This window comes from Numida meleagris, chromosome 1 (genome assembly GCF_002078875.1).
Source record: "Numida meleagris isolate 19003 breed g44 Domestic line chromosome 1, NumMel1.0, whole genome shotgun sequence".
NCBI classification, from domain to species: Eukaryota; Metazoa; Chordata; class Aves; order Galliformes; family Numididae; genus Numida; species Numida meleagris.
The window spans coordinates 36,735,612-36,757,923 of record NC_034409.1 but is presented as its reverse complement, the minus strand read 5'-3'; the positions used below and the strand labels follow the sequence as shown (position 1 = coordinate 36,757,923).

Below are 22,312 nucleotides of genomic sequence, written 5' to 3'. Positions count from 1 at the left end.
GTCATAGTTTATCTGCCACTCAGTGGCTTCCAGCTCCTCTTGTTTGTTGCCCATGCTGTGTGCATTGATGTAGATGCACTTCAGCTGATGTCCTTGCCTCATCTTGCAGGTGCACCATGCAGTCCAACTGCTTGACCATTTCAGGGCTAACAAGAAGTTAAAGCGCATTACTGAGGGCAGTCTCCAAATGCCTCTTGAGCACTGACAGGTATGGGGCATCTACCATCTCATTAGGAAGCCTGTCCCAGTGTCTGACCACCCTCACAGCCTAACCCTACCCTGGAAGCTCTGTGGAATTCCTATTCTGCCATCAGTTCCCAGGAGCAGAGTCCAGCACCTCCCTCTGCTTCCCCTCCTCAGGAGCTGCAGAGAGCAGCGAGGTCGCCTCTCAGCCTCCTCTCCTCCAGGCCGGGCAGCCCAGTGCCCTCAGCCTCTCCTCACAGGACATGCCTTCCAGCCCAGATACCAGCTCTGTTGACCTTCTCTGGATGTTTCCAAAGACCTTACTGTCCTTGTTGTATTGTGGAGCCCAGAGCTGCACACAATACTCAAGAAATGGCCGTACCAATGATAAATATAGAGGGAGAACCCCTCTTCTGAGCAGTTGGCTATGCTGTCTTTAATGCATGGCTAACAATGACAGATTTCCAGCCTGTGTAGGGCTTCTATCCACTGGCCTGTCACGTAGTGGAAATTTGGACCTCTCACACAGCATTGTTCAACTACTTCCACAAAGTGGCCAGAAAAAATGCTGCTGTTAAATTGTTTTTGGTTAAAGACTAAGACTCCAATTTCTTATCCTCTCTTTAGGACTTTCAGGAACTTTTTGTTAAACCCAAACGGTTGTTTTTTTTTTTTTTTTTTTGGTTACTAGGTCATACGTACAGGTCCCAAACCTGCAAATACTTCTGAATTTCTGTGCAAAGCATATATGAACAGACTGACTGGAACCCAGAACACAGTGGATAAAATATACTTTGCTATGCAAAGAAATTAGTGCCAGCTCTTGGTGACAGAGGAGTTCCTTTCTTGTAACAGCTACTTTTAACATGAAAAAAAAAAAAAGGCAAATCTCAGCCAAACAGTGCCAGAAGCAGTCCTTTTTATACCTGGTGCTTATTTGATGTTGGTGATTAGATTTGGACTTTGTCAAATTATAGTCCTGTAGAAACAATGTCTGAATTTATTTTTATATACTCCTTATCTTACTGATGGTATCTGTACTCTGACATTTTTTTCCTGCTGCAAGGAATATCTCTTTTCCTGATTTTAGATCAAATATCAGGGAACACAAGGTTGTTTTCCACCTCACAAAGGTGCAGGGTTGGTTAATGGTGAATAGGAATGCACAGTTATGACGAATGGAGCTAGTCACTGCGTTCTTTACAGCACTGAATCAAAGCATCAGATAAAGAGGGAAGGAGTGGTTGGCAGCCTGACTTTACTTCCTCATAGCTTGCTATAGCAAGCTGGGCTCGGCTCTGTGAGCATTCTTGTGCCATTGCTGAAGGTGGGGCAGAGGATGCTCAGCTCTTTGATGTGTTTGTGTATTGAACAGCAATGACCCATTTAGATGAGCAGGAAGCTTTTATACAGGAATTTGTCTTTAATGTTGTAACCAATGTCTAGTTCCAACAATTACAAAGGGTGAAATTTCATTTTGTTTCAGATCTCTGTTCAACTTGGTGCTTCATCCACCGTCTGCAGTGATCCTGTGTGAAGTCCTGGCCTCATTTTAATTCATGGTACAAGTCCTACAGGCTCCAGAATAGGATTTTACTGCATTCTCTCCTGAATTGATATAATTTGCTCTTACAGATGTTAATCAGCTCTAGATATATCAGTCATACTTTTTATACCTTTTTAAAGAAGCAAGCCATTGCCTGACACATCCTTTTTAATTACTCATTCCAACTAAATACACTGTAGTTGCATTTTAGCAATGTATATAACTTAACTGGCAAAAAAACCCACATCAAGTATGATATTGATAAAAGAATTCAAAAATCTTAGTTGTACACAGTACATTTAAACAATGGATTATTCTAGGACCACTGCAGGTATATACATAGTAAATATATTACTGTATGTTTTCTACTTTGGAGTGATCAGTTTTCTTGTGTTTACATTCTTTTAAAGAGACTTTGGGAATTTTAGAATTATAACCTGCCTCAACATGTTGGCTCAGACATTCACAGCTTTTTATGATGCTTGCTTCTTGACCTCTGAGACTCATCTGAAGACTTACATAAGGCCTCTAGTACTTTGAACATTTATGTTATGAAGTAGCTTCACACACTGTGATTGAGTCACTACCCAATCTCCTCTGTGACAAACAACAAATACTGGGTTTATTAAGTCTTTTAAGGCACTGTTTCACAGCCCTTGAATCATTTTTGCAGCTCTTTGTTTATATTAACATACCGTAATAGAAGTACTCCAGTGTGGTTCCATCCAGTGCTTTATTCAAACATTTAATCATCTCCCTACTTCTACTCATGACACCCTTATTTGTAACTCCAAATACTCCAGTCCTTTCCATCAGTAGCACATCTCCTTGAGTTGTCTGCACACAATGACTTAGAGAACTTGTCCAGTGCAAAATGCAAATCTAGTGAGGATATAAGGATAGAGTCTTCCTTGGAGACTTTCAAATCTGTCTGGACATAGGCCTGGGCAACTGGCTCCAGGTGGCTCTGCTTGAGTAGGAGGTTGGGCTAGATGACCTCCAGAGGTCCCTTCCCATCTCTACCACTTTGTAATTATGTTCATACTGTTTAATTGTTTTGAATTTTATGGTATTAAAAATTTTACATTAAAGTGAGGAAAAAATTTTTTTCAGCTTGCATCCTCCAATTAAAACATGAAAATCAAGGGAAAGATAAGGGACACTCCCTAATATCCTGAAGTCAGAGGCAAAATTATATACTGTAACTTCTCTATGGTCACCCAGTGACTGGCAGAGCTGCAAATAATCTCTGGAGAACATTTCCTTCTTGTATCACAGAGCCTCCAGCAGAAAATTATTAGCATCAAAATGTTTTAGTAATAATGGCAAAGTTTTGGGGGGTTGGACTCGATGATCTCTTCAGGTCCCTTCCAACCTCTGCAATTCTGTGATTCTATGATTCTGTGTTATCTGAATCTTAAACAAAATGTTACAGAAAAAAGAACCACATTCACTTTTACTTGAAACAAAAGTGGCCAAATATCTTGAAACTTCAGTAGCATATTTTTGATATTTACTGTGTTCTCTCAAAACATAAGGCAAATTCTGTAAGCACGGACCAGTATAAGGACATATCACTAAGGTGCTAGCAATATCGTTTTAACAGCTTTTGAAATATATCACCAGGAAGCAGATGTGGCTCACATTAAGCAAGTACTAGGGTTAATATTTCAAAACACTTCATAGTTTCTTCAGTTAAAAGTGAGCATAATAAAATAAGTCTATTGTTTTTATCATATTTGCTTTGGTTTTAATAGCACAGATCAAAGACTGACAATATGAAACAACATGCGTTACACACTGACACACCTTCCACTGCACATGAACACAAATGTAGCTTATTAGTTTTAATGATATACTCACTTGAGTTCTGGAAAATTGTCAGATGATATCAAACTTTGTAGTGCATGATTTCCTGTTAATTTTAAATGAGTTAAACCATGTAGCCCCGTCACAGGAAAAGAGGACAAAAGGTTGGATGACACATCCCTGCATAACAGCAAATAAAAATCAGCTTACAGGTTCTTTTTTATTTTAATTCAGCACTAGAAGTGTCATGTCAGAAAAACAGGCCATAATTTTCTAAATTGATAAAAAATGACTGCGTTAGACAGAGGTCTCAATCAACAGAGCAAAACTGCAGCAGTACTCAGGAGCATACACCTATATTTCTGGCAGAAAGCTAACAGTGATCAAGGGGAAATGGTAAAGTAAGCAAAGGCAGAAGTTCATATGCATTCTGTTTTCTATTACTCCCTCTCCCTTCCATTTATTCAGTAAGCTGCTTCTGTCCTCCTCCTGATAAACTACACTGCAATACTTAAGATGGTCGATGCTCAAGAAGAAGAAAGGACAGTCTGATGCCACTGGAATGTTTTTATGGGTGGACTACAAAGTTCTTGTCCCTAAATCTAAAGGGCTAGTGATAAAATAAGAGACTTGTTGATGTACTGGTCTTCTACCTTTTCAGGTTTAATGTTCATGTACTTGTGCATGCATATGTCCTACTGCTCACAACACAGTTAAATATCAAAGGTGAAATTCTGGACCTACTGAATTGGTGAAGTCTACCATGACTTCATTCAGATGAGGGCTACAGAGTGGCATTTCAGGTAACACTTGGTACAGTGGTTTATTTGTGTGTGTTCAAAGGTTTTTTTCTGACTGTTCTGTGCTATTGAACAAGGGTAGAATTTATTGCTGGCAGCATGATGTTTCCGTACTCTTTCTTCTGCAATAAAGCTCTAAGGAGGATCCCCCAAAAAGGACGCCATAGGCAATATTCTCCTCATGGACATTTTCAGTGCACCATTCAGAAGGGTGGCTTTGTCCATCAAAAGAAATTAATATCTCTTTTCAAATTTTTGTTTCCCGTAACTCCCAATTCAAACTACCGGATTATCTGTGATCAGATGCCCGTCATCATGCATTTGTGAACAACTGCAGAGCAAGGTAACTCCAGAGGAATTTTCTTTCATGTTGTCCTCAGGGATACACCCCAGGGATTCACCTTAAAGAGGTATTACAATTATAGTAGGAAGAAGGAAAAAGTTAGTAAAGACAGAAGTGCTTGTGAATAAGACCTGAAAAATTATTTTTTTTTGGTGTTTTGACCATTAACTACTCTGATTGAAATCACTAAAGAAGAAAAACTATTCCATGCAATGAGAAACAGTGTTTGTAATTTAATTTTGAATCAATTTCCTTAGTTTTGATACACAACTAATAAGGTTGTGTAATCAAAATCCACCCCACTGCTAAAAGACAGTGAACTACTAACAAATTGAAAGAAGAACGGCAGATACACTGATATGTTTCATGGAGACCTAATCACTGTGATTACACTCTGGTATATGCAACTTTGCTATAATACCTATGGGATTTGGTGAAGTACAAGAAAGCAGACATTTAGATATAGATTTGACAGACCAGAAGATTGGAACAGAGGCAGCCTCTATTTCTGCTGAGTGGGGCAATTACCAAGTTACCAGTGTTTTGTATGCTCTTGCAAGAAAAATGGGAAAATTTAAATGTAAAAGATATGTAAATACTTACAGTTTGATCAGAGATGGTAAAGAGGAGAAGGCATTGGGGTGAATAATTTTAATTTTGTTCCAAGCTAAATCCCTACAAGAAAAGTGAGTGGAAAATTACATACCCACTGAGTGAATATGGAAGTTTTCATACACTTGATTAGGGTGCCTAAATATAAAAAAGGTATTAATTACATGCAAATATTTTCAATAAACTTCTGCAAATCTCATGCTGAAAAATCTTTTTGAAATTTTTAAAATTATCTTAGTCTGTTAATGGCATTAGTTACTAAGATGACAACATTGTCTAAAACTTCTTAATGCCCTTTACAGTCTAACTCAGTTGTTTTCACTCTGCTTCAGTTTCCCAAGGCAACAGAAAGAGGAGTGTGGTATACAGACTATTTTGAAGAGGCCCATATGATATGACTACTAAACAGCAAATCCATTGTCAATTAACTTAACTTCTTAGTCACAACCTTCACTACCCATGAAAAACTGAAATGAGTAAAAGTAGCTACATTATACATACATATATATATATATATGTATATATATAGGCTTGATCCTGCAAAAACTCATGAGTAGTTTCTCAACAAAATCATTCTGCTGTGTCTGTGTGAACTCTAGAAACATACATAAGTTTGGAATTTATGATGGCTGTTCTGAAATCAATACCTCCTATTTTATTATGTTGGCCCACAACATCAGAAGTGGATAATGGTGGTATGGCAGTACAGGTTGAACTTTCCCACCAATATCCCATTACATTTTGCTGCTGTGTGACAGATGGCAGCAGAGGGGCAGTGTGATAAAATGGGGTCTGACATGGAAGTGCATATGAAGCAAAGGGGCGTCATCAAATTATGCAGAAAAAATGACACACGTTGACGCTTGCTGAATGTTTATGGATCCCAAAGAGTGGATGTGATCACAGTGAGGTAGTGGGCAGTGTGTTCCAACAGTGGTGACAGCAATGTGAAAGACAAGCCACATTCTGGATAGCCATGCACAGCTGTCACACTCTGAAATGAAGAGCATCTTAATTAGCTCATCTGCACAAATCGGCAGTGACCACGATAAAAACTTGTGCTTTATAGCTGAGAATTTGTCCTATCAAACAATGTTATTATGCTCTTTGTATCTGTTGTAGAAGGAAGAATAGGGAAGAAATTACTAGGAAGCATTACTTTTGGAACGACCTGTGTATTTCTTATTGTTCATCTTTACAGAGAACACTTACCTCTATAAACATTTCATGCTCCTTAGAGCTGATTCTGCCAACAGATACTAGCCCTGGGACAGCATCTTTCTCCACCTCTATCATAAATGTTTAGAAGTAACAGCTTTTATATCTGTAAGTTTACATCTTTGAATTCATTGTTCAGATACTAAACAATGTTTATTCTGCTTTCAAAATCACAACCTCATAGATGAAAGATCAAAGTGAGGAGAAATAGAAATAAGGATGTTTTGAGGCAGACAGTGGACAGACAGTGAATAGACAGGGAGTATACCCCATGTGTTTGAGCACCAAGGTGAACCACCATTAGCGCTGTACTCACAGAGAACGAAGAGAAGTCAGCTGCCGGAACGTGTCTGCCTTGATTTCATCAATTTCATTATGATGCAAGTCACTGAAACAGTAATAAAAACTCCCTCAGTTTCAAAGGTATCCAGAAGACACTAGGCAGTATTTTAGACCATTTACGATCCACTTCAGTACATTGGAAGGGTATGTATTTGGGTATGTGAAATTGGTCTGCAGTAACTGAACTAATCGTGCTCAAGCAAATTCTATATAGATGCCTCTTTTTAGGCATTTTAGGATAGTTTGAAGCTTACATTTTTTGTAGCTTTTTACATGCAGTAAAACAGGGTAAATCTTCCAGCAGATTATAAGACAGATCTCTGTAACACACAAGAAAAGGAAAGATTAACATTCAACGTAATGCTAGGAGAAAAAGATTTGCTTTCCTGCCTCCCTTCATGCTCAATAAACAATAACTTATTTTATGGAAGAATAGAACTGTGCAGACTCGGATATTATCTCTCATCTGTCCGCTTTTAATTTCTGACTGAGGGAAGAAGGAAAGATGTATCAAATCCATATCCTACTTTTGTAAATTCCTTGCATTGTCTGACAATTTCCTGCTTGAAGTGCAGACTTCTGAGTGTTTTACAGTAACAGTATTGGCAGTCTGCTTATAGAGAGCACTGGCTTTACATCACAGACTTCATATTCATCACATTAAACTTCCGATAAATATTTAAACCACTTAAAATGAACTAATAAGTATATATTTGCAAATACATTAAATGTATATGTACATTTTGTCTGACAATATCCTATTTTTTCTGGCAACAATCACAATGAACTGTAATCAGCTTTCAGTTCTACACTTCTAATGAAGCAGTATTGCCTCTGATCCTTAGAACTGTTACATCTCATAACTGAGTGCTGTGGTTAAAGATATGGGAACTAACTTTGAAACCAATCACTACATGAGGGAAAAAAGCTCTTAAAAAAGACTTGAGCCAAAACTCAACAAATTACAGAATAACTGAAACATCTGGATTGATTTATACTATAATCTAACTAATCAAAAACAAGCCCAGGCAATTTGCAGAAATTGGAGGGGAAAAAAAAAGAAGGAAAAGAATCAAACACCTCCTCCCCTCTCCTACCCACTCTCAATAGTCTCATCATATACATTCATATACATCTAGTTTGGGGAAAACTGAATCTGAATTTTGCTGGTGGAAAGAGTTTAAAAAAAAAAAAAATCTTACATGTATAATTACAAATAAATGTCCTTTTCCCAAAGTTATTTAATATTACCAAGTAAAAGAGTAATCTACTTTCATTCGTGGCTCAAATCTTTTAAAACTGAATCATATCTACCTGTTTGCTTTCTTGGAAAAAATTATCTTCATTACTACTATTCTGACAGGGGCATTTTGTAGATTCTATATTTGACTTGTGAAATGGTGCAAGTAATGACAGTGTAGGATTCTACTGAGTCCATCAACGAAAACTTAATTTTTCTGGAAATGTTAATGACATCCACGCTGGTATTCAAATCATGTACTATAATTAGTCCTATTTCAATGCTGGCCAGAGAGGCAATACAAAATACATTCCTAGTGATGTAATACATAGAGGAAAACGTTGGCTGATTCTCAAAGAAGCAGACACAGTGATTACTTTCATTAGTGATTAAGCAAACCCCAAGGACATTTCCAAGCTAAAATAATATTGGATATTTAGTATCAGAACTATGCTCTAACAATGCCAAGTAATAGTCTATCAAAATTTCAGTCAGCTACTTAAGTCTGTCTGGAGAAGAATCTAAAAGAGAAGCATGAAAAGTGCTCAAAGCTAAACTCCTTATGCAGATCTATTTTCCATTCACTTCACTGAGTTATCTGCCTCAGAAAGAAAAGAAAACAAAAGTGTTACAGGAGAGACAGAATAAATGAAAATAAAGTCAATGAAAGTAGCCCTGATGTTTTTTTAAACAAAATCAAGAACCATTTTAGCCTTTCCTAACAACATGAAAATTAATGATCTCTTTCAGCAATGTATGGGAAATACTAACTGGTATGTGGAATATGAACTGTTGGAGGATGGTATTTTTGAGTAACACTCAGGACTCGCTCCCTGCTCTGATTTCCATGCAGTAATGTGATACACAAAAATAGCAGCAATTGGGCAATTCCGAAATCATAATGATTTCATTTGTTCATTAATCTTTTTATTAATGTAAAGTTATTAATCATACTGAAACATACAGCACTTGGAGATTAGGTAACTGGTCACAAGCTGATTTGGGGAGAGAGGTGATCTGTGCTCCTGTGAGTGTCCTATTGAGAGAATTTATAAAGAAAAAATAAATTAATTTTTAAGGATTGCAAAACAAATGCTTATTTTGGGACATTCTTTAGAATAAGTATCAAAAATATAAACCAAAGAAAAACACTTCTCTAGTACTTACAAACTCTCCAGACTTTTAGTCCCAGTCAGATCAGGAAACTCAGTTATCTGTGAGGCACCATTTAGAGTCCTAGAATTTAAAACATCATTTCAATATAATTGCAATGAGGAATTTGAGGGACACCTCTAACATGGCAACAAAAGACAATTTAAAGAAATTAAACACATACAGAGTTCTGAGTTCTGGTAAGTTTTGAAAAGCAGATTTTCCAACAAGCTGGATGGGGTTATCATAAAAATGTCTGCAAAAAGAGCAAAAAAAAGGCATTTTATACAAAATGTTATACAAATAACATGTATACAAAATATTATATGTAATATTTTAAAAGATTCAAAACACATTTCATGGTTATATTACATACAAATGAGTAACCTCCTTATGCTCACAGACATTTTGTGCACTTGTGGGCCTTTTCTCAGCTGTTAGCCTATGTCCATCAAGTATGTTTTTAATACTGAAGTAGCCATTTTCCTTGGCTTTAAAACCAGAAGCCTGCCATCTCCTCTTTCTCCCAGAAAGATTAAAATCCAGAGATGAAGAACTTTCTTATGACATAGGACAAAGTTGATGGATGAAGAAATCAGAACTTCAGATATTTGGAGGAGGTTGTCCACCCACAGCATTTGAGTACCACTGTGCTTGTAAAGGAGTACTGCTTTTGCTTATAAAAAAATACTGCTCAAAATGAGTGACCATTTTTCTTACATTTATTTTACAATTTCTTATTTTGAGGCTTGCCAGTTAAATGCATTCTCATGTAAAATAATGGGAATTGAGACTGGAATCCATCAGGTGTAATTTTTCTATCTTCTATGTAGTTCTTGAAGTAGTTCAACTGAAAGGTCAACGATGAGGCAGCAGCACTCACTCACTTTAAATAGGGCATGCAAATTGCCACACTTTTCACAAGGCTAGAAAGATATAAGCTTGTTCACTTGCCTTATTATGTGCTACACAGTGCACTCTCAAGAATATCTACTAGACAAATAGCCACAAATGTGGTGCTTAATACCATATCCTCTAACACAAAGCGTCACTGAATAAACAGTTACCACTTACATTGTAATAAGTGATGGATTACCCACAAATGCACGCTCAGGTATTGACTTGATGTTGTTGCTATGAAATCCTCTACAAAATAAAAAATGGTTTACACAGTAATGAAAAGCAGTGAGAAGGCACAATTTGTTTTCAGAATCCACTACTTTTTTTTTGATTGCAAGAGTCTGTGTGTAAAGACATGTTCTTGCTTTCTGGGGTAAGACAACTAGTAAAAACAAGAGCAAAAGAAAAGGTGAAGAAACATCTAGAATTCAGCACATGAGAAGTGCCATGCGGGTGAAGTAAACTGCAAAACAGCACCTTAAAATTCAGATACTCAGAGCAGGAAACAGCGTTGCATAGCTGTATGTCATGTAGGTATGAATGTATATGTAATGTAAATATAGACATTAAATAGTACACATGTACATGTACATATATATATTATTACACCCTGTATTTGTTAATTTGCAACTATTTCATTTGCTGTGATAATATTGAATTAGACACATTTACAAGGTAAATGATTTTATATGTTATATTGCTGCGTCTCCCAAAATCACATTTTTGTTGAAATATTTCAGATGTAGACATGAACAAACCATCCAGTGTGCCTGCTGGATAGGGGGCCAAAACTTGGTCTCATCATTAATTACTGGATTTTATTCATATGAGTACTTCTCCATTGTGAAAAACAAAAGAAACAACAAGGGTTTCAAAAGAACAATGATGATTTGTGTGGGAAACTCCCATTAGTTCAGTCGGGTATGAAAAAGGCTTCCCAGATTAAATTTATACATTTAGAAAGCCTCAAATTGTTCACTGATGCAAGCACACTTGGTCATTACTTCAACAGGTTCCACATTACTGGTTTCACTTGTTTAGTCACTGTGCTACTGCTGATGAGACAGAACAAGGCTCTAAATCCCTTGTTCTTCTGCACGCCATAAAAACTGCATCCACGCAGACCCAGATTCTGAGCAATACGAGGATCCCAGTTCATCTAGAACCAGTGAACAGACTGGTTTTGTGGCTGTATTGAATGGGATTCCTTGTACAGCAGAAAGGCAAAGGAAATGGCATGACTGCTTCCAGGGCAGTGTCTGGTCCCTCATCACCACTGACACAGTCAGAGTGTGGGAGCAGCCCCATCAGCAGCCAAAAGCAAATTTCAGTGTGTTTCTGTAACACAGAGTCTGCAGCACTTCTGAGCTGACTGGGAGAGAGATAGATCATGGCTACAGCCTGCAGCCTGTGCACTGCACCTCAGTGATACACCCCGTCTGAACCAAAGGTACATTACTGCCTGTCAGTTCACGTGCTGAGCAAAAGAGCTTAAATCTATCTGCACCCCTGGGTAAGGAGACTATAGTAAGGCTACACTGGGAAAAATGTTTCACAGGCATCTTCAAAACCTAACAGCTATACCAGCTCTGGAGAGAACTACCTCTACAGCTGAGATCGCCAAGGGCCGAGCATCTGGGACTGGTATAGTTCTGACTCGATGGCTTGCTGTCTCCAAGACAAGAAAAAAAGCCATATTCAGTGTTTTCAGTCCAATCACAAATTCTGAGAGAGAAAAGGGGCCTGACACAGAAACATCTTAGTAATGTAGCCCTGCAATAAGCTGAACCTTTGTGGCCCTGGGTCCTTCTTGGCAAGAACAGAAGGACCCCTGTGGGAGACACCTCATGCTTTTAAATCAGCTTCCAGTGCCCAAGCAAAACACTGATGTACACAGTCAAGTTCTGAGCTGGATTTGGGAACTCAGGTTACAATTTCACACTCCAAAGATTTCCTGCACAGAGAGTAGCTGGACTGGGAAACTCACAGCCCCACAGAGCCACACTCTTGGGCAGCACAGGAGGTGATGAGCTGGAGTCATCACTGCTTGGGGATTCCTTGCTTTCAAAAAAATCCCAGATAGCTACATAAAGGGGCTTTATCATCAGTTTGTGATGCAGTAGTACTAACAACTGTGTCCAACTGCTATATGATTACCTAGTTTTTGTAAAATCTACACCGATGGTATGTGTAGAGTGGCAATTACTTTAAACTGAAAGAACTCTGGACATACACACTGTTGTACACATTGTGTTTACAATGTGTGAATATTTCATTCATTCTTTTATAACTCAGCTGTTTCTTACAATAAACTTGGCTGGTTTCTTTTCAGTGTTGACATTATTTTAGAGAAACTATGTTTGTGTATCCAGAAGCGTTTTGTTTACAACATTACAAAGCACTATTTAAGTTGAAAAGAGAATGCTTTAATTTAATGGGGGAGGAGGGATGGAAGAAAACAGTTAAACTTGATCGGCCAGTAAGAGGGCCATGTTTTTTCCTTAGTCTAGCAGATTCTGATATTCTGGACTGCTTAGAAAGAACAAGTGTTGTGTTTGGGACCCAAAATGAATTAACTGTGTTCCAAAGATGAAGTTCCTGAAAAAAAATCCATTTCACAGTGCAGTATAAAAGTCGTCAGAACTTGAATGCTCTAAACTGCATGTTGAAAATTATCGTTTATGCATGTTGGCATGTTTATTAGTTTTTCCTAGGATATCGGTTTTTAGGGATTACTGACAAAATCACCAGCATTAAGAAAATAATCAGTCACACACTAGACAAAACATCCTCCATCCTAATATAAATGCTGTACTTACAGTTCTTTTAGGTTTGTTAGTGTCCTGATAGCAGTGGGGAACTCGTCCAGACTGTTGTAATTTAAATCTCTGTGTGAAAATAGATTGTATTATTTAGGTTTTGTGTTGCATCAGGGATAACAGAATTGTTGGCATTTGTAATGAAATACCATTTTTCATGCATTGAGCGAATACGTATAACCCAAATCCAGGAAATCTTTAAAGTGCATGGATGTTCTGTAAAAAATTCTATTTAGGGCACATTCTCATTCACATTTTTTATCAAGTGGGAAAACATACAGTAAGCTCAACTTTATCATTAACTGCATTGTTAAATTTAAGATTTGGCAGTACTCACATGGAGAATGTTTCTAACCACACAAACTTTAAAAACAGTAGTTTAGCTAGGGTAGTGACCTTTGCTTTAAGAACTGTTCATGCTGTAGTGGCAATTAGACTTTCTTCTGGTAAAGTGGATGAACTATAAGCATACATCTGCCCTGAGCAAGACATGTGCATCCTTTAGTATTCAGGAGACACCTGAAACTAAAATTGAGATGTGCCTGTGTGATGCTCCCTGAGCACTGCTTTGTGAAGAATGTAGTCTGAAAAAATTGTGGAACAGCCTTATGGAATGGGCAAAACAGAAATCACAGTTTACAATAGATGGAAATTGAAACAGTATCAGGCTGAAGTAATTCAGGCAGGAAACTGCTGTCTGAAATCAAGGAGGCTTTCCTTCCTGCTTGTAAATCTCTCTCTCTTGCTTATTGACAGAAAGAGATTACAGGCAAGCACAGTTTGGCTTTGCCCTCCAGTGATATGTGATTTCCAGACCTATGCATGGATGCAAACAAATGATCTTAAAGCTGACATCCATCGTTCATGCTGAGCTCTCTTTAGACTATCTTGAAACTATCTTGAAATTGGTCTATACAGTACGCAATTAGTGGGCTTGAGGCAAGTGCTACGCTCTCCTACTACAGTGAAGAGACTGCACCTACATTTATTCTCAGGTTCATGACTGTCCTCTGAGTTTTCATCTCTTTCATACCAGGTGGCTGGGACTGGGTTTGCAATTACTTATTCCATTGTTCTTTTTTTTCCCCATTTTTGACCAAGTGCCATGTGAATCTCACTTAAAAAAACACAACAAACTATTACATTTTCCTTCTCTCTTTCCTGTCCCCCCTTTCCGGTGCTACACTAAGGGACTTCCTTTCAACGCACAGCAGACTAAAAGTCAAAACTGTAAAACTGCATTCCAGTGGGAAGGGATCTGTGCAACTGAAATTAGGGACTGAAAAGAAAAAAAAAAAAAAAGGTCAAAATTTCTTGCTTTCTGATCTTACTGAAACAAGAAAATGAGCAGCACATACTTCTGTGGATGAGAAAGAAAATACTTACTGATAGACTAGCATTATTCAGATTTGATATTTTGCCTATTTGCTTCTCAAATCAGGCCTTTATCCTCTGCCCTGGTTAGGTGAAATCTCTAAAATCACTGAAAAGGATTTAGCTGATCATGGCAGGTGGCAGAGCAGAAGATATGCAAGGTTTTACTGTTCCTGCAGCATTTTTGGGTTCTGCTGCCTACTCTAGTAGATATGAACAGAACTTTGGCAAAAACTTGAGGCAATTAGAATATTTATCAGTGGTATTCTTTAGCAAAGCCCTTTAAAAGCAAAAACTTGGACGCAGTTGAGATTTCTCTTTCCTTGTAAAACACACATGATTTGGGTATTTGGCACTTTCTCTTTTTCCAGGGTATAAAAAAATAAAATCATTTGATTTCATAACCCTCTTCTATGGTGAGATAGTTTCTTCATGGTAAATCTTTTCACAGTTTCCCAACCCAGCCGTTAGGTTTATTGATTAAACAAGACAAATAAATAGTACTAAACTATGCAAACACAACTGCTCATGAATAGCCACTTCTTTTTCAATGCCCAGTACAGTTCTCAAATGTCCTTTAAATAATTTATCAACTGATGGTGCTTATTAAACAGACAAGCTAATTTTATAGACAAAAATAGGATTTGCTACATAGAGTCATTGTAAACCATCACTTAGATCCTGTAGTGATTAGGCAAGCCAAAAAACACATTTAGCTCTTAGGCTATTTTTATTCTTTCAGAATATTAATGAAAACACTGAAAAAAAAAAGGAAACAAATAAGAGGTCAACTCACAAAGTCTCTAGGCTGTGGAGCCCATCAAAGCATTTCTTTCCCAGGGAGTAGATTCTATTGTTATGGAGATGTCTGCAGGGGAACATTAAGCACACAGTCAGGAAAGCACATTGCGCACAGTGGACTTAAGCAAAACATTTTGATGCTTAAATCAAAATAAACTTATTTTCAGGCATGCACCAATTACATGCAAGTCATGCTTTTGCAAGACCATGTACACGAGGCACTTTCACTGCCTTCCCTGCTTTCTCCTGACATCACTCCATCCATGTGGGATTCAATTTAGTTCTGTTGAAGGGATTTGTTTTACAGCCACCTACGTGGCTTAAAAGGGGCATAACCTGGAACTCTAGAGTGGGTTTTGCACATTAAATGCTGTGAAATTGTATACATATTCTCAGACATTATTAAGATGCTGCTTTTAGAAATGTGGGAGGTGTTTATTTGGAAGACGTATATTCAGAGGCTGTTAGAGGGGATGGCACGGAATAGGAGCAGGTGAGCACAAGGATAATAAGGCAGAAACAGCCATTAGCCTTGCAGAATGAAAGAAGACACAAAGCCATAGGACAAGGAGTCATAGCTTCACTGAGATGAGTAAACTAATCAATTTTTAGAGTGCTTTGATTTGCTCTCCTTTGCAACTGTAAATACCTGTAGGTCAACACCTCCTTCCCAAAAGTTCAGCCACTGACAGTAGCTGTTGCATGTTTCATTTCAATCAAACCCTCCCACGTGAAGGATCATAATGCTTACTTCTAAGATTTTTGTACTGACATGGAAAAAATTCAATCTGCATTAAGCTCATTAATGGGAGTAGGTACAACTTTGCGCTATTTAAGTTGGTTTCTGAAGAGGATGCTTTTTTCCAAGCAGACTTTTATTTCACTCTTCACATTTCACTCTCATAGTGGAGGAAAACTAGGGGAGTAACACTTAAAGAAAAGATGGGCTGTGATTGAGGAGCTGCCAATTATGTACCCTTTAATGCATCATTCTGCTCTGAAAATAATTTTCACAGAACCTAGAGACACTGAGTATCCATGTCCATAAAAAGCAGGGTTCCTGAAGGCAAAATACAAATGTTTTGTAGGTTTCACTCTCCCTAGGAAAAGCTTATTCATTTTTTTAAATGACTACGCTGAGCTGTAATGTTTTAGTTAGGATGAAGAATGTCTACAAATTCCAATTCAGTTTGGACTGATAGTGATGGAGCTTCAAACCTGTGCCAGCTGAACATGCATATTCACATTCATATTCTGGAAATTTGCCAGACTGAAAAGAGTAGCAAACAAAAGAAAGCAGAACCACACATGAATATATTGATGAGCCAAAAATCATAGAATCATAGAATCACAGAATTGTTAGAGTAGGAAGGGACCTTTAAAGGTCATCTAGTCCAACTCCCCTGCACTGAACAGGGACACCACAGATAGATCAGGCTGCCCAGGGCCCGATCCAGCCCGGCCTTGAAGGTCTCTAGGGATGGGGCATCCACCACATCTCTGGGCAACTTGTTCCATTGCCTCATCACCCTCACTGTAAATGCTTTTACCTTATATCTATCCTAAATCTATTCTCTTTGAGCTTGAAGTAATTTCCCCTTGTTCTGTCACCGCGGGCCCTGCTAAAGAGTCTGTCCCCTTCTTTCCTGTAGCTCCCCTTTAGATACTGACAGGCCGCTATGAGGTCACCTCAGAGCCTTCTCTTCTCCAGGCTGAACGGCCTCAGCTCAATATCAGATGTTGCAGCTAATGAGGAATAACTTAATTATTAATCAATACGAAACCCAGAAGTCCGTAAGTAAGCAGGGCACATCCAAAATACGGGAACCTAAGTAATAAAGAGGTCATTTTCTCCTGGCTTTCTTATCTGCCTTCTTATCTCTGCATTTCTGGTAGGGATCTAGAAAACAACATTCAAGACATTCTCTACCTTCTCAGTATTACTGAGATGTCTAGGAGCTTGGTTAAATTATGAGTCTATCCACTTCTCTATCCACTTTAACTAGAATGAGAGCGATACTTGATGTAAACACAGGGCAAGGATTGTGTACTACAAGGCAGCAACTGCACACCCATAATTGGTGCCCTATACATTTACATGAATATATTAAGCACTGGGCAGAGATAGTGACTACAATACTCAATAAAGAACCCTGAAGTGTGCCGGGTTCAATGCTTACAGTGGGGTTAGAATATGCTAAAATATGCTAAGTCTCTTACAGACTATAGTTTCAGACAGCTTGTAAATCTTGACCAGATTATTCTCCCTTTAATAATACTAACATCTTCCAAAGTATCCTGAAATAACTTCTCCTCAGTCTCCTCCTTAGTTTCTCCAGCCAGTCTAGAATTTTTTCCACTTGGTGCATTCCCAGAAGATAAAAAACTGAAACCATGCTCCAGAGCATTCCTTCCAGATTTTGGTGTGCATTTTGCATCTGATTCATTTAGTTGTATTAGTATGCAAATATATCAAAACAGAAAGCTACATATACTTTCTGTGAAGTAGAACTATACATAGTTCTGAAGAAGAAACTATAAATAGTTTATACGGGACAGCATTCTTTCCAAGTCACCCAGAAAATTTTCAGTTCATTTCCTTTTCCTTATCTTCCTCCATTCAGTACTGCCTTAGAAAGCATATAGTTCATCTATTCCTGTTTCTTTTGGTGATCAGATATGGTGTTTTTTTTTAAATTCACTTACATAGTTTTTTACTGGAGACAAAACTTTTAAGCTAGATCAATGAAGCACTTTAGCAAATGAGACTTTAAGATGATGTAGAAGTTCTGTTTCTCTAAGATAATTAAAAAACATTTATAGTAGTTACACAAACAAAAAAATTAATTTGTGTTTAAAAAACAACATTTTCCATAACAAGCAGGACTGAACTCATAAAGGGTATCATCATTAGGCCTAGTGTAAAAGTAGAAGGGAACTGCAGCTTTATGGTTCAGGATACGTAAGTTTAATACTAACACTGAAAGAAAAAACAGAGGCTTAGCTAACCCACATATACAGCTATTTACCTCTAATTTACTAATTGGGGAGAGACTAGGGGATGTTAATTAAAGGTTGTCTCAAGTAATGCCTAAATTAAACGTTGTATCTTCAAGTAATTTATCACAAGGAGGTTGAAGCCCTGTGAAGAAGCAGAGATTCTGGCTAAAAAGCAATTGATAAAACTTACAGAACTACCAAACTAGAGAGGTTTCCAAAAGCATAGTCCGGTATGTAATGAATTTTATTCAGCGCCAATGTCATTGCCTGAAGCGCTGGTAAACTTCTAAAAGCTTGGATGGGTATTTCTGTCAAAGAATTATCGTCTAGCCACAGGTGTCTAAGGGAGACCAAGCCATTGAAGCAGTTGGGGGGCACATAGTTGATGTGGTTGGCATCCAGGCGTCTAGGAGAAAAAGAAATAAAGAAAATTGATTTTGAGAAAAGAACAGTGGATTTTCACAAGAAACTATCACCAAGAACACAGTGAGGATAGGCAGCATTTGCCACATCAATTTTTCTTTTCCTAGAGATTCTGTGTTTCCATCTTGTTTGCAGCATTATTTCTGGGACCTCACATGGTGTTCACAAGTCTCCTAGGCATCTGGCTCACTGCTCACAACTCTCCTTTGGGGTCATCGGTTCACTGAGAGCACAGACTAATCATTTTTGAACAGAGCCTCTCCATGGACTGGTCACAAATTTGTTTTCTTTCCCAATTTTTTGAAAGTACGGAATAAAAAAGTATAAGAAACTCAGCATGACACTCTCTTTCAGAATCTATAGATCACTGAGTTGTAGTGCTGAAAGCTGTTTTGGGTTTCCAGATGCTATCCATCAATTTTAAAAGCTAAAAATAAAAATCATTTCTGGGTTTCTGCTCATGTTTTATCCCTTCTTAAAAGCTGCACAGTCCAATTATTCTAATAAGCAACGAACATAACATTTCTTAATAGCAGAGTAAAACGGTTTTAAACAGAGATCAGTGTTGACAATGCAGTTGATTTCCTTTGAAGTTACTTGATGCACTTCAGCTGCTGCAGAGCCAACAGAGGGAGCTCAACTACACGTCACACCTTTACAGAGCCGCAGGTGATATGTTGCTTTCACACTTCTGCAAGTAAGGATTAAATCTACTTAATTTTTTGCAGATATGGCACCAGAAATGCTATGTCATAAAACCCAATCTCTAAAACTTTTCTTGAAGATGTCTTGAAGAGTACAGAGGTGAAATAAAAACAAATTTAAATAGAAGTTTTGAAAACACTATAAAACAAACAGACACACCCAAGGTACAAATGAGTAATTCTGTACAACCTAAATTCGTTCTGTTTGAGAGAAATGTAATACTCTTTGTGATGGGCATGATAATCTCTTTATTTAAAGCTGCTTCCTCATTTACAGTCATGTAAAATGTCAGGTCCATTCTATCTCCTGCTCTGCGCTCCTTCTACCTTCTGCTTGAGAACAAATAATGAATGTGAAGGCTTCGTGCCAGGCTGGCAAATAACTGAGAAAAGGTCAGTTGGAACAAATTTATAAAGTTCAGTGTCAAAGCCCCTGTACAATTAAATTTTCAATATAATAACTGACATGGCAGGCAGCAGAGACAGAACTTTCAAAATAACTCAAGGGTCGGTCAACAAATGGGTGAGGCTGGAAATGTTTAGAAATAGTCATGCTGTACCTCCCCCATTCCCCGGGCAACAACCGTGCCATGCCTGTTTTTTCAAATAAGGTATAATTTGAATGAGTAGATGAGGTTTCTTTGTGTTTGGTCAGAAGTAAATTTCTTCCCTGTGTGATGCTGGTATGTAAACTAAGAACTTACAGTTGCATTAGTTTGACAGTTACACTGATTAAAGAATGGAGGCTTTATTCAACCTGAATGTGTTACTGTGTGACAGTCAGCTTGTTGCTCAGTGCCAAAGCTGACTGTACAGCTCTGACCTCCCAGAAGAGGACAGACTCCAGAGGAGTTACTCACAGAACTCCTGCTTGCGTGGCAAAGTCAGAAGTCAGCTGTTTGTGTGATCCTGTGGCTGCAGAGGCAACACTTCTGCTGTCCTCAGAGAGGTCAAGGTTTCTACCTTACCAACATTCAGTAGCAAATCAAGGAACCAATTTTGTTTATTACTGAAGTTTCCAAATATAAACCCACTACTACTATGTAAGCAGAACAGACAACGTAAGACTGCTGTAATACCGATGAGATTACAGGTAGCTGGCTTATTCCTTAAATAAAGTTTGTAAGAAACTTTGAAACTACAATGATTTGTATTGCATGTCCCATTACTGGATTATACACCCTACCGGTGCTCATAAGCACTGCCTCAAGTGCTCTTTTGTTATCTAATCTTTTTAGAATTTCCAAGTACCATTTTCCCCTCTTGCAGATAATAAAACATTTCAGTAGTGGTTATGTTTCCTGTCATACTGTAGGTAATGCACGCTGATGTATAAAGCATTGATCAAAATCATTGTTTTCAGCCAATTGTTTTACATGCGTTGATCAAAGTTTTGGCACTTTCAAAACTAAACCCATTAACTCACAAACATGACCCTATTTATAACTGAAAATATATAGATAACATGGTGAGTTTGAAAGCTGCTATTATATTCCAGAGAGAGCCAATTTAGGGAAACAGAAAAGCTTGATCTCTTCTGATAGGCGGCACGTAAATAAAGCAGACAGTATGAAATTCACCACAAGCTCACTTAAAATGTCCAAACCTTTCAAAGAAAATGCTTGAGCTATGTGGGCTGTATCCCACTGGTGTTTCCTGTGACGTACTGTGAATGCTAGGACCATATGCGTTATAAATGATGAAAAGATATTGTTCATATAGGATTGAAAGCATGACTAATTCACTGTTACTCTGAAAAGGGTAGAAGTAGATTTTTTTTAAAGAAGTTTAGATTTATATTTTTGGATCAATTCAATATGGACATTAGCTTTATGCCACTGGTAGATCTCCACATGAATATATATATTTTCCCTTTCTTTGAGTCTTATCCCAAGAGCAAGCCCAGGTACAACCTAGTGATATACCTAGTGCTCAGGAAGTTCCTTAAAGTCTTGTTGGTGAGTCTTTTCCCTTCATTCAAGGTTAAGTCAAATGCTAGGTATGGGATCAGGAAGGAAACGTCTCCCAGGTTATTTTTCCCTCTGAAATAAACATCTGTTACACGGATTGCCTCTTCTTGCAAGAGATGAGGGACTGAACAAGAGGAAAGTTACAACGATAGATAAAGAAGTCAAGAATACAGCACTGACAAAACCTAATGATAAGGCCCTTCATGTAATCGGCAAGGGAGGCAAGGAACTGAGAGCGCATGAGGACTGATGGTGGGTACATAGATGGCAGAAGGGCACGCTCCTCCCTCTCCTACCGCTTTCTACCACCCCAGGCTCTGCAGCATTCAGGTGTTGCTGAAGGCATGGAGCAATGATGAATGAGGACTGGGAATAGGACATGACTGGGGTGAGCATCGCAGGAAGGAGGAGGTCAGATTGTGGTGACATGGACCCTCTCAAGGGTTTGTTCATAGGAGTTAGGCTAAAGCCACATGTAACGAATGACAAGAGTGACATCAGAACTGGCTTTGAAAAGTGAATGTAGTAAGAACAGAGCTGTCTACTGTAAGCATGGTTTCTCCAACATTGCCCTTTAAGCAGGATACCCCCTTCAGTCTACCGGGGAAAATGCTAGGACTATTGTGAAAGCTTAATTACAACACACCAGCACAGCAGTTCCCACAGACTTCAGCTCTGCCCTTGTATGGGCTTGTACAAGACTGATACAAGAAACCCTGTGCAGCAACAGCAAGACTGAAAGAGAAGAAAAAGTCACATCATAGTTTAGGAACATTTGTTTCTTCCCTGCTGCTTAGTGTAAACTCTGTCTGTGTGTAAAACATGCAAAGGTCTCAACAGCTCCGAGAGTTTTGATCCTTAGCATTTCTCTTCATATCCAAATACACTGTTCAGGTGTATCCTGGATGGTGTGCCAGGACACTAGCATGTCACATAAGGCACAAATATTCAGTTCCAAAGCTATTTTCATACTGAGACTGGCCTCAAAGCCCCAAAAGTGGGAAAAAGTGAGGCCAGCAGGAATTGTTGGGTCATGCTAGGAACCTGGCTGCAGAACAGAAGTCCAAGACCAGACA

The 22,312-nt window shown here is 38.3% G+C and overlaps 1 protein-coding gene across 3 annotated transcripts in view; it reads right to left on the bottom strand.

Moving 5' to 3' along the window:
- The window catches only part of LGR5 (leucine rich repeat containing G protein-coupled receptor 5), an 89,426-nt gene that overhangs the window by 11,497 nt on the left and 55,617 nt on the right, over positions 1–22,312 (bottom strand). The window contains exons 5-15 of one of the 3 annotated variants that reach the window (XM_021385178.1): positions 18,330–18,545; positions 15,135–15,206; positions 12,965–13,033; positions 10,320–10,391; positions 9,430–9,501; positions 9,261–9,329; positions 9,058–9,129; positions 7,108–7,173; positions 6,828–6,899; positions 5,285–5,356; positions 3,593–3,718 (exon numbers count right to left, since the gene is read on the bottom strand). In XM_021385178.1, coding sequence (XP_021240853.1) covers positions 3,593–3,718; positions 5,285–5,356; positions 6,828–6,899; positions 7,108–7,173; positions 9,058–9,129; positions 9,261–9,329; positions 9,430–9,501; positions 10,320–10,391; positions 12,965–13,033; positions 15,135–15,206; positions 18,330–18,545 — 978 coding nt within the window. The remainder of the gene's footprint in view (positions 1–3,592; positions 3,719–5,284; positions 5,357–6,827; positions 6,900–7,107; positions 7,174–9,057; positions 9,130–9,260; positions 9,330–9,429; positions 9,502–10,319; positions 10,392–12,964; positions 13,034–15,134; positions 15,207–18,329; positions 18,546–22,312) is intronic. The other 2 variants (XM_021385179.1, XM_021385180.1) reach the window with 2 other exon arrangements.